Source organism: Salmo salar, chromosome ssa04, assembly GCF_905237065.1.
Source record: "Salmo salar chromosome ssa04, Ssal_v3.1, whole genome shotgun sequence".
NCBI classification, from domain to species: domain Eukaryota; kingdom Metazoa; phylum Chordata; class Actinopteri; order Salmoniformes; family Salmonidae; genus Salmo; species Salmo salar.
Window position 1 is genome coordinate 20,353,629 of NC_059445.1, and position 11,369 is coordinate 20,364,997.

The 11,369-nt window shown below is 42.0% G+C and overlaps 1 protein-coding gene across 1 annotated transcript; it reads right to left on the minus strand.

Annotated features, from left to right (window-relative positions):
* Positions 1-993: 993 nt before the first annotated feature.
* On the minus strand, positions 994-7,539 carry LOC123742525 (zinc finger protein 589-like). The gene is made up of 3 exons (XM_045717575.1): positions 7,001-7,539; positions 6,076-6,206; positions 994-3,108 (listed from the first exon to the last, which is right to left on the minus strand). Exons 1-3 carry the CDS (start codon positions 7,266-7,268, stop codon positions 1,909-1,911), a joined length of 1,599 nt encoding a protein of 532 aa, XP_045573531.1. The 5' UTR covers positions 7,269-7,539; the 3' UTR covers positions 994-1,908.
* Positions 7,540-11,369: the final 3,830 nt, after the last annotated feature.

The window sequence follows — 11,369 nt, forward strand, 5'->3', positions numbered from 1 at the left end:
CCACGGCATCTCCAGACCCTGTCACGTCTGTCACGTGCTCAGTGTGAACCTGCTTTCATCTGTGAAGAGCACAGGGCGCCAACCCCCACCTGTGGACGTCGGGCCCTCATACCACCCTCATGGAGTCTGTTTTTGACCATTTGAGCAGACACATGCACATTTGTGGCCTGCTGGAGGTCATTTTGCAGGGCTCTGGCAGTGCTTCTCCTGCTCCTCCTTGCACAAAGGCGGATGTAGCGGTCCTGCTGCTGGGTTGTTGCCCTCCTACGGCCTCCTCCACGTCTCCTGGTAGCGCCTCCATGCTCTGGACACTACGCTGACAGACACAGCAAACCTTCTTGCCACAGCTCGCATTGATGTGCCATCCTGGATGAGCTGCACTACCTGAGCCACTTGTGTGGGTTGTAGACTCCGTCTCATGCTACCACTAGAGTGAAAGCACCGCCAGCATTCAAAAGTGACCAAAACATCAGCCAGGAAGCATAGGAACTGAGAAGTGGTCTGTGGTTACGACCTGCAGAACCACTCCTTTATTGGGGGTGTCTTGCTAATTGCCTATAATTTCCACCTGTCGTCTATTCCATTTGCACAACAGCATGTGAAATTTATTGTCAATCAGTGTTGCTTCCTAAGTGGACAGTTTGATTTCACAGAAGTGTGATTGACTTGGAGTTACATTGTGTTGTTTAAGTGTTCCCTTTATTTTTTTGAGCAGTGTATTTTGCCTTGCCTATTCACCTTCTGAATGACACACAAACATAATCCAAGTCTCAACGCTTAAAAATACTTCTTTAACCCGTCTCATCCACTTCATCTACACAGATTGAAGTCGATTTAACAAGTGACATCAATAAGGAATCATAGCTTTCAACTGGATTCACCTGGTCAGTCTGTCATGGACAGAGTGTTCCTAATGTTTTGACACTGTGTATATGACATGAGTTTTATCATATGCAAATGTGAAGTGCACATTTGGACTTATGAGTGTTTGGCTTGCTTGTATGACAACAAAGCTGTATTTATTATAATCCTTAACATCTCATCTTTCAAAATACATAGCGTCCTCTTAATTTACAGCATTTCCTTCATTCAGACAACAAAAAGTTGCCCAATTAGTGGGAGGGATGGGTGCAACTTGTCACGTGTTGTGCTCAAGTTCAGAACAGCTGTCAGTCAAAACCCATACAGAGCCTGAACACTGACGTAATTTATATCATGTTACTGTACAGCCACTGTCGTTACAATTTAGGTGCTTATCAGTGCCCAAATCTGCCACTTTCAACCCGTGTACAGGTAGGTACGAGTCTAAAGGGCTAAACATAAACAAGTGTTAAATACACCATATGAAAACCACACATACACGTCTCAACAAAAAAAATCTACATGAATTTTCTCATTAAAAGTGTCTTAGGAAAAAAATGTAAGTAGTTGAATGGAAGTAATGAAACACATCATATCCTACACAGTACAAACACAACATGTAACGGACTTAAGGCTTATATATATGCCTTAGAAATCACACAATGTTTGGATGCAATATTCTACTAAGGAATATTCAACAGTAAAATCTGTTAGTCTTGTTATTCCAAATGCATCTGTGGATCTGTTCTGTTGACAACAATGAAAATTCAGCTTTGTCTTTAATGCAGGTTTGATCTAAACGTCAGAAGCTACAGTATCAAGTAGAAATGGTTACAATCTTTGTCAGGGTTGTTACAACTGGGCACCACACCTGACCAACTAAGCTAATTGATCAGTTCAGTGATTGCCTAAATTCAACACACCTGGGCTTCCAGATCAGTTAAATCAAAAAACTTAAGTGCCTGTAGCACTCCAGGACCAGGGTTGCCTACCCCTGTTCTATGTTATAGAGTGGTATGTTTTTTCTGCTGGTGTACTCTGAGGTAGCTATGCAAACGGCCTTTCTTCCATGTGGATCTTCAGGTGCATCTTCAGCTGGTCCTGGCGGGAGAACCTCTTCTCACACTGGGGGCACCTAAAGGGTTTCTCCCCTGTGTGGACCCTCTGGTGCCTCGTCAGGTCACCAGCCTGGGCGAAGCGCATGTGACACTGGGTACATTTGAAGGGTTTCTCCCCTGTGTGGACCCTCTGGTGCCTCTTCAGGGTGCCAGCTTGGGCGAAGCACATATGACACTGGGTACAGATGAAGGGTTTCTCCCCTGTGTGGGCCCTCTGATGGATATCCAACTTCTGGGTGCAGCTGAAGCCTTTGTTACAGAAGTTGTCGAGGAACCGTTTATCTTTAATATTGCCTGATGTTGCTCCCACTCCCGGAGCCTGGGCTCTAGCTCTGTCGTTTGAGTTCAATACCTGATCGAAACGGACACGGTTGTTTGAATCGGAAGGCCCCATCGATGTGGACACTGGGTCGTGACCGCTGTATGCGTGTAAAGGGGAGTGGGTCGCGACATTTGGATTTGTCTCTAAGCTTTCCCTATTTTCTAAGAAATCTCTGCCCTGTGAGTGTCCGTCTCCTAGGTGACTATCTGCATTCCATGTGGGAGGAACATCGCCCTCCACTTTCACAGTCACTTTATCTACGACAAGACCCTTTACGCACCCTTCAGCATATACACTACTACTGTACTGGTTCCAGTCCCCTCTAGACAGATCAGTCTGTGTCTCTAAACCTAATGGCATGTTGCCAGGGTCCATCCCTGTAACGTAAGAACAAGACGGATCATTACCAGTCTCTAACACGTCACCTGAGTCCGGATGGGAATGAACCGTCCTCATGCTCGGGTTACCGTAAAGTAAATACTCTGAGCCGGGAGCAGGAGGACAGCCCAGTGGCCCCAGTCTCTCAGGGTCTGATCTGTGGTCAGATCCTGTGTGCAAAAGCCTTTGTGTTACAGTTAAAGTCTCTGTGTCGGTCTCTGACTTGAGGACGGCGTTCAGCGTTCCACTGACCTCCGTGATGCTGCGTCGCGTCCTGGGCTGCGCTGGGGCGGTGGTAGAGTCCTCCGTGGCTACAGGGGGTGCTACTCCAGCCGCTGCTCCAGTCTGGATGTCTCTGCTGTGTTGTAGCTCCTTTCCTTCAGAACTCTCCTGCTTAACCCCAGGACCTGCAGCCTCTGCATCTGCAGACTGACACAAGAAGGATGTGTTTAGACAGCAGCACAATTCTGATCTTTTTTTCCACTAATTTTCCCACTAATTTACACTTTTGACCAATGAAATCAGCTAGGAAAAAGATCTGATGTGAAAATGTGATTGGTCAAAAGACAACAATGACGTAGGGACGTCTCACAAGCTCCCCTATGGGTAGTTTCATTTGATTTCAATTACTTTTTGACCGCACTACTTTTGATTTGAACAAAACTTTCCATGGTAGAAGTGGGCAGAAAGTGACTTTTTGGACCTGAGTGCCAAAACATTCAGGAGATAGAGGTGCTCAAAGTTGACCCATTTTGCTTCCCCCACCATACCCTGAGACATCCATGTCTTAATCACTGGAAAAGATAAACGGCTGAGTTTGATATAATTTAAAAGCTTACAAACAGGGTTGTCTATTTTTTGATTTCTTGAAAAATAAAAACGTTTTCTTTTAACACCAATTATCTAAAAAAGTCAACTTTTCTTGCATATGTTGTAGCTTAGACTATTTTACATAATCTGAGGTGTTTGTGTTGTGCCAGTCATCAGCTGAGGCACAGCATGCTCTTGAAAACAGGGTGGTGGGTGTCATGTTTTGACTGATAAATGTACTAAAATGGGTATACAATTTCAACTTTCAATTGGTACCAAAAAAACAGTTGGCGGTCCATACATCAGAGAATGTTGACTTGAATGGGAATATCAGATGTTTTATATTATACTGTGAATCATCCATAGGAAACCTATTGAAATCATAGAAATATAGATAACAGAATATACATTCTTACTTAAGTTGACATTCAACTGTGAATTGACCGGCGGCTATCTTTGCGGTCGTAATTGGAAGTTTAAATGCCCACACCAGTAGAAAAACTTTTTCGAGCTGAAAGATGATGGCCATAGCTTACCCATGATTTTGCACAACGATTTAAGTCAATAAGTCGTTTTAGTCAAAGTATGATATATTTGGGCTTGTAGTGACAAATCTGAACTGCCCACTTTGTGCAAATCCGTGTGAATGCAGTGTGTTTTCCTATGATATGACATACAAATGCTTTTCAAACTACGTTTCATTTCAGGGCTGGTTTTATTTGAATGTTACCACCCACCAGCATGGCATTGTTCATTAATCAGAAACAGCTACAAAATGATTCCCATTTGCGACTGAGATGAGACAAACAGCCTTGTGTCTGTATTAAATATACATATATCTGAACATTTTATAAATGGTATAATTGCGTGATATGATAGCATTATGCAAACCCGTCGCCCCAAAATGAATGGTTTTGACCACTACATTTTTGCTTCACTTTACACTATACTGCTTTGATTGTTGTAACGTTAGCTAGAAACCACAAGTGTCTATCCAGATAATGAAAAAGCACCCGTGAAAGTAAAATTTAAGGAACTTATAGTTACATGCTGGGCCTAAAATTAACACCCGGGTAGACTTTGGCGTGTAAGATGTCTATTTCACCAGGGCTCAACAGTGGTCAGGGCTCAACAGTGAGAGCATTTCACTTGTATTTGTGAATAAAAACAATAAAGTATGATCACATTTATAGTAAAATAAATGCTGCATTACCTGTTTTCAAAGTATTTCCGCTGTTTTGTTTCCTAGCTGGTAAATTAAAAATGGCACAAAGTCAAAGAACTACGAATGCTATATAGCCTATTCCACCTCGCCCTTCCTGGCTGGAAGCTGTGCCCACGTTTAGAGCTGAGTGAAATATACATTTTTAGAAAATCTGCACGCAGGCATAATAGTTGGTCTAATTTATTTGAAACAAAAGTCTACTGAAGTGAGACTTTGTCCTTGTGTTTCTTGGCTATTTAAAAGATTTTGTTCACAAGCTAGTTTGTCAATGAACAAAGTCATTGTAGCCTATACTTTCACTTCCCGTGAGAACCATGAGCACGAGCTGACTTGGCTTTGCTGTACCAGCAGTCGAAACCTACCAGCAGCCTACCTAGCTACCAAAGGTTGCAACATGTCCATAACAATGTAGAAAAACACATAACAGCCATCTTTCAATAGTTATCCATATTACCGGAGCTTCATCTTATTATTTCTAACTATTTCTATAGCGGATTTGCAGCCACAATTTATGGAAGATGCCAAAACTTTGGAGATGACGAAGTCAAAGATAGGCCAGTGGTTTCCATTTGTGGCAATGTTTTCCCTAAATAAATGGTTATGACAAATCCAGCTCCAGAACCAGACATAGAGCCATCTGGCTAATATTTAGAATATGGTGTAGTAAAAAAAATTCAACGGCATCAACAAATAACATTAGCTAGCTAGATAAGTTTAGCATGCTAGGTAGCTACACTGACAGTGCCCTATTTGTCAGCGGCCCAGCCTGTCATTTTAATTAAGTAGCCTTTGTCATTTTTCGGAGGTGGAACTTAAATGTGCATTTCCTCTTTAGGACAGGAAATTATGTTGAAATAGTGGTAGCAACTTAAATTAAAATGTCAATGGTGTATCAGCTAAATTGCAGTGGTCTGAATGGATGTCAATTCTATGAATTATATTCCTATAATTCAAATGACACCCACCATGTTTTCAAGAGTATGCTGTGTCTCAACTGATGGCGGGCACAACACAAACACGGCCAATTATGTAAATTAGGGTCTAAATTTAATTACCACCCTGCTTGTAAGCTTTAAAATTATATTATACGCAACTGTCATTTTTTCCGCAGTAGTAAAGACATGGATGTCCCATGGTATTGTGGGGTATGCAAAATGGGTCAACTTTGAGCACCTCTATCTCCTGAATGTGTATGGAAAGTGCTGTTCAAATCAAAAGGGGTGCAGTCAGAAAGTGATTGAAATCAAACGGAACGATGTAAGCAAGTGAATAGCTGAGGGGAGCGTTTATGAAGAAAAACAAATCAGGACACATTTGATTTACAAAGTAACTAATTGTTAATGCAACACTATTACACAAACCTCTATCACGATAATGTGCTGGGTTGAGGTTTCACTCCCCTCATCAACAGTGATTGGTTGGTCATCTCTCCATGTATTGTGCACCGCTGGCTTCACAAAGCTCCTGTGGCCTCCAGTGAGATGTCCTTCACCTGAGAGAGTGATTGGGGGAAAAGAGGTGGTTAGGTTAGCTACTGTCAATGCTCAACGCTATATTGCACACTGTGGACACGGTCTAGAATTGGCAAGGATGTAAGGTAACACTTCTCATAACTTCTTGACATACTATTTATAGGTCAACTGATTATGTTCCATGCATCATATAGAAAATGCAGAAATTCTGGTTAGAATATTATATTGTGTCTTTGGTGTCTCAAGGCCATCAGACTGCTAAACAGCCATCACTAACTCAGAGGCTGCTGCCTACATTGAGACCCAATCACTGGCCACTTTAATAAATGGATCACTAGTCACTTCATACAATGCCACTGTAAATAATGACACTTTAATAATGTTTACATATCTTACATTACTCATATCACATGTATATACTGTATTTTATACCATCTATTGCACCTTGCCTATGCCGCTCGGCCATCGCTCATCCATATACTTACATGTACATATTCTCATTTTAGCCCTTTAGATTTGTGTGTATTAGGTAGTTGTTGGGGAATTGTTAGATTACTTGTTAGATATTACTGCACTGTCGGAACTAGAAGCACAAGCATTTCGCTACACTCGCATTAACATCTGCTAACCATGTGTATGTGACAAATAAAATTTGATTTGCGTAAGATATCTAAGTTGCATACTATCCAACAACTGACCAAGACCTAATTCTGGTTAACCCTAATGTGGTTAAAACCATAATGTGGTTAACGCATCTAAAGTCACACGCGCAGAGGGGAACGGGGCCACAGGTCCCGCGTTCTGCAAAATGTACCTCTTGCCATTCCTCTGTATCGGTCGAGGATCTTGACACTACTGGGACGACTGGCGAGGACGCGCTCTGCGCGCTCCCGTGCCATCTTCAGTTCCAGTAGCTGTAGTTTCCTCCGCAATGCCCTGTTTTCTTTCTGGCTTTGAGTTATTTCCAAACGGATCACTGCATAGTCGTCGTCTACGAGCTTACAGATCTCTGCCACGGCTGCATTCGCTAGTACCTCCATGATGGAGGCTATTTGAGTGTGAAAAACCATACAGTTAGCCATTGTTAGCTCCTTGCTAGCTAGCGTTACCTAGATAACATATATTAACCAAGTCCTGTCTCCAACGTGAATTAAACACTACCTGGGGAAGTATGTGATGCCGTGCAGTTAAATTAGTAATATTTTGAGTTGCATGGTGTTAATAAACGTCTAAATAACAAAAATAAAAACGCTGAAGTGGAAAATGTAGTGGTCACTGTTCACTTCCGTTTACACTGAAGAGAAAGGATCTTATTGGCGTGCGTCATGGCTCAAAGGGTGTGGTTAAGTGAAAGTGTATGGTGGCAGCGCGCTGTTCTTTGAAATGTTTTATTAAGTTAGCTACACATTCAGGGCTCTATTTTCGGCTGGCGCAAACACAGCGTTTTGACCAGAACCGGCGCCTCCGCTTGACAACGCTTCGCTCCAAAAGATTGGCTGCTTCGTGGGCAAAGGTGTGAACCTATTTAAGTAAGTACATTTATTTTTACATACCGTTAGTGAAATATCACATCACTAAGGAATTAACATGTTCCACACACATCAACAGTCGTGTTGAAAACACAACGCCTCTTCCCCCTCAGGAGCCTGAAAAGATTTGGCAGATTCTCAAAGTTCTACAGCTGCACCAGTGAGAGCATCTTGACTGCCGGCAACTAATTGGTGTCCGACTGCAAGGCCATGACACGTTTGATCTGGTTCAAGTCCGGCTGGGCCACTCAAGGACATTGAGACATGTCCCGAACCACTCCTGTGTTGTCTTGGCTGTGTGCTTAGGGTCGTTGTCCTGTTGGAAGGTGAACATTCGCCCCAGTCAGAGAACCTGCTCCAGAGCGCTCCGGACTTCATCAAGGATCTCTGCACTTTGCTCTGTTCATTTTCCCTCAATCCTGACTGGTCTCCCAGTCCCTGCCACTGAAAAACATCCCCACAGCATGATGCTGCCACCATGCTTCACCGTAGGGATGGTGCCAGGTTTCCTTCAAACATGACACTTGGCATTCAGGCCAAAGAGTTCAATCTTGGTTTCATCAGACCAGAGAATCTTGTTTCTCATTGTTTGAGAGTCCTTTAGGTGCCTTTTGGCAAACTCAACGTATGTCGGCTGTCGTGCTTTTAACTGAGGAGTGGCTTCCACCTGGCCACTCTACCATAAAGGCCTGATTGGTGGAGTGCTGCAGAGATGGTTGTCCTTCTGGAATGTTCTCCCATCTCCAGAGGAACTCTGGAGCTCTGTCAGAGTGACCATCAGGTTCTTGGTCACCTCCCTGACCAAGGCCCTTCTCCCCCGATTGCTCAGTTTTCCCGGGCGGCCAGCTCTAGGAAGGGTCTTGGTGGTTCCAAACTTCTTCTATTTAAGAATGACGGAGGTCACTGATCTTGGAGACCTTCAATGCTGCAGAAATGTTTTGGTACCCTTCCCCAGATCTGTGCCTCGACACAATCCTGTCTGAGCTCTACGGACAATTCCTTCGACCACATGGCTTGGTTTTTGCTCTGACATGCACTGTCAACTGTGGGACCTTATATAGACAGGTGTGTGCCTTTCTAAATCATGTCCAATCAATTGAATTTAACCCAGGTAGAATCCAATCAAGTTGTAGAAACATCAAGGATGATTAATAGAAACAGGATGGACCTGAGCTCAATTTCAAGTCTCATAAGAAATGTCTAAATACTTAAGGTAACCTACAGCATGGTCAAGCCAGTTAATGTTTCCAACATTTTCGAACCACTAAACAACTTAATTTAGAACCACGGAGAGTTACCGCAAGTAGAAAACAGAAGCTGCCTTCTATTCCAGCACCACTTCAACATCATCAAATCACCTATGCTTAGTCTAATACAATGACAACAAAAAAATACCAAAAACGATTTAGTCCAATCAACGTGATCTAAATATGACGTGGCTGTTCATGGTTGTCTATGGTTCTGATTTATGTGTGCGCGCGTGCAGGTTCGTGCAAGTAGGAAAAACATGACTCATCCTAGGGCTGAGCGATATATCGATATAAAAAATATATCGATATATATTTTAAATGTGATATGAAATTAGACCATTTCGCATATCGATATAGTTCAAATTTGCGCTTTGATCCTTGCTCCAAGCAAGCTGCAGACCCGGAGCTCTCTGCGCTGCTCCCCGCGCCCCGCCCCTCCTCTTTCATGCACAGAGGGGGGAGGGGCAGGAACAAACACTTCAACCAACATGGAGGAAGCAACAGCGTCTGCGGAGCGTTTTGAGGAGGAATTGGTTAGTAAAAGAAAAAGCATTGGCTCAGTAATTTGGAGATGGTTCGGATTCAAAGTATCAGATGAGCAACAAAATCACGTTATATGTAGGCAGTGCCATACAAAAAGTTACAGCCAGGGGTGGAAGCACTACAAATCTTTCTCACCACCTAAAACAGTCGCACAAACTGCAATACGAAGAGTGTGTGAAACTGCGCGCTGCAGAAGCCCCAGCCGCAAGCCGTCGACAACCCGAAAAAGCTCCAGCCCCGAAACAAAGCTCACTGCAAATTTCATTTTCCCGCAGTGTGCCTAATGTCTACCTCAAGACAGCATTACTGTTTATCAAAGTAAAAAAAGAGGGGGAAAATGTTTGAGTTGATAGTCTGTTTCTTGTGCAACTGGTTGAGGCTTTTCAGATAAGAAATTGAGTTAACAAAAAGCAAATGGTAATCTCAGGCTGATGTTTAAAAAACATTTTCTCAAACTGAGCACTTTATTTTGTTCTTTATTTATATATAATTGCTGCCCTTACTAGGGTTTGTAATGTTCGTTATTTGCATCTGTGGATTATTTAGAAAGGAGAAGAAATCTGTAATTTGATTTTAATAAGCCATTTAAAGTTGTCAAACAAAAAAAAAGTTTACTTTTCTCATAAATATATATAATATTTATTTCAGAAAAAGAGGCTATTTTTGTTTAAGATTTGTATTTATTTAAATGTGCACCTTATGGAGCTTTGATTTCAAAAAGGTACTCCTGTTGTTATACAGTGTTTATGTTTACATGTTATTGTTATTTGAACAGCTGAGCATTTAATCTGAACCAGGTGAAGAGCCCTGTTTATTATTTATTCATTTGATTTTTCAACTGTTCACTGAAATAGCCGGTTTCAATAAAACTACTTGAGACGTCATATCTGGATTTGACTTTGAACATTTGCTCTCACTTTGCGGAAAAAATATCGGGATATATACAGGGGCGAAAATCTGATAAACTTTGGAGGGGACAATTACATGAAATTTTCTCAAGAGCAATTCCTGAGGGGGACACCAAAAGTAGTGCTGTAACACATAGCCTACATTGTAATATGGTAAATGTATATTGAGGAACCAAAGAAATAAGGTGTTTGCCGTACTCCTAACTACCGGTACCCAAAACTACACAACTACTCACAACAGCAATACCATTGCCTTTAACAAATCTTAGTTCAGTCACCAGTTTAAGTTGAGAGTGGGGGTATCCATGGCATTTTCCAATTATGTTCCTATTTTACAAGTAAAAAAAATGGAGAACCTTTCATAATGTTGCCAAACAAAGACTCAACAAACTTACCTGAGACTCCCTGTCTCTGCCAGTCTGTCCCTGCATATCTGTCCCCAACTCTGCTGTCTGTGTGCCATCTGTTGCCTGCTCTGCCTAATGACATCATTGTGAAACATTTCCATTAGAATTTCATTTCTTTCTTATGAACATTTTATCAACTAGTCTGAGATATTAGGCTACTAGAGTTCTTACTTTGCAATTTGGTGTACTGAAAAATACTCTGTCAGTCTTATTTTTCTACCTGGCTGGCTGGCTACACACACACACACAGTGTGTAGGTTATTTACAGTAGGAGATGGGCTTATATCATCTTATCTTTTATCATTCTATTTGGGCTTCGATCTAAAAGGTAGCTAGCAAATGTGAAACGGATTAAAATGACAAGAGTTGACAGCTGTATGAGTTCACCATTTACACAACATATGCTGCAACCTTTTGTAATTTTAATAGTTTCTTTCATATTGGCTGGCTTCCAACAATAGCTGAATTTGCAAAGCTAGCGAGCACCAATTCAGTTTCAGTGGTGTTTGCTATAATCTTTGCTACCCGGGTTAAATAAAATAAATA

Excerpts from the sequence above, each read along its gene's own strand:
- LOC123742525 (XM_045717575.1), bottom strand. The coding sequence starts at position 7,268 with ATGGCTAACTGTATGGTTTTTCACACTCAAATAGCCTCCATCATGGAG. Across the intron at positions 6,207-7,000 it reads ATACAGAGGAATGGCAAGAG|GTGAAGGACATCTCACTGGA; the intron begins GTACATTTTGCA and ends TCACTCTCTCAG. Across the intron at positions 3,109-6,075 it reads AGCACATTATCGTGATAGAG|TCTGCAGATGCAGAGGCTGC; the intron begins GTTTGTGTAATA and ends TTCTTGTGTCAG.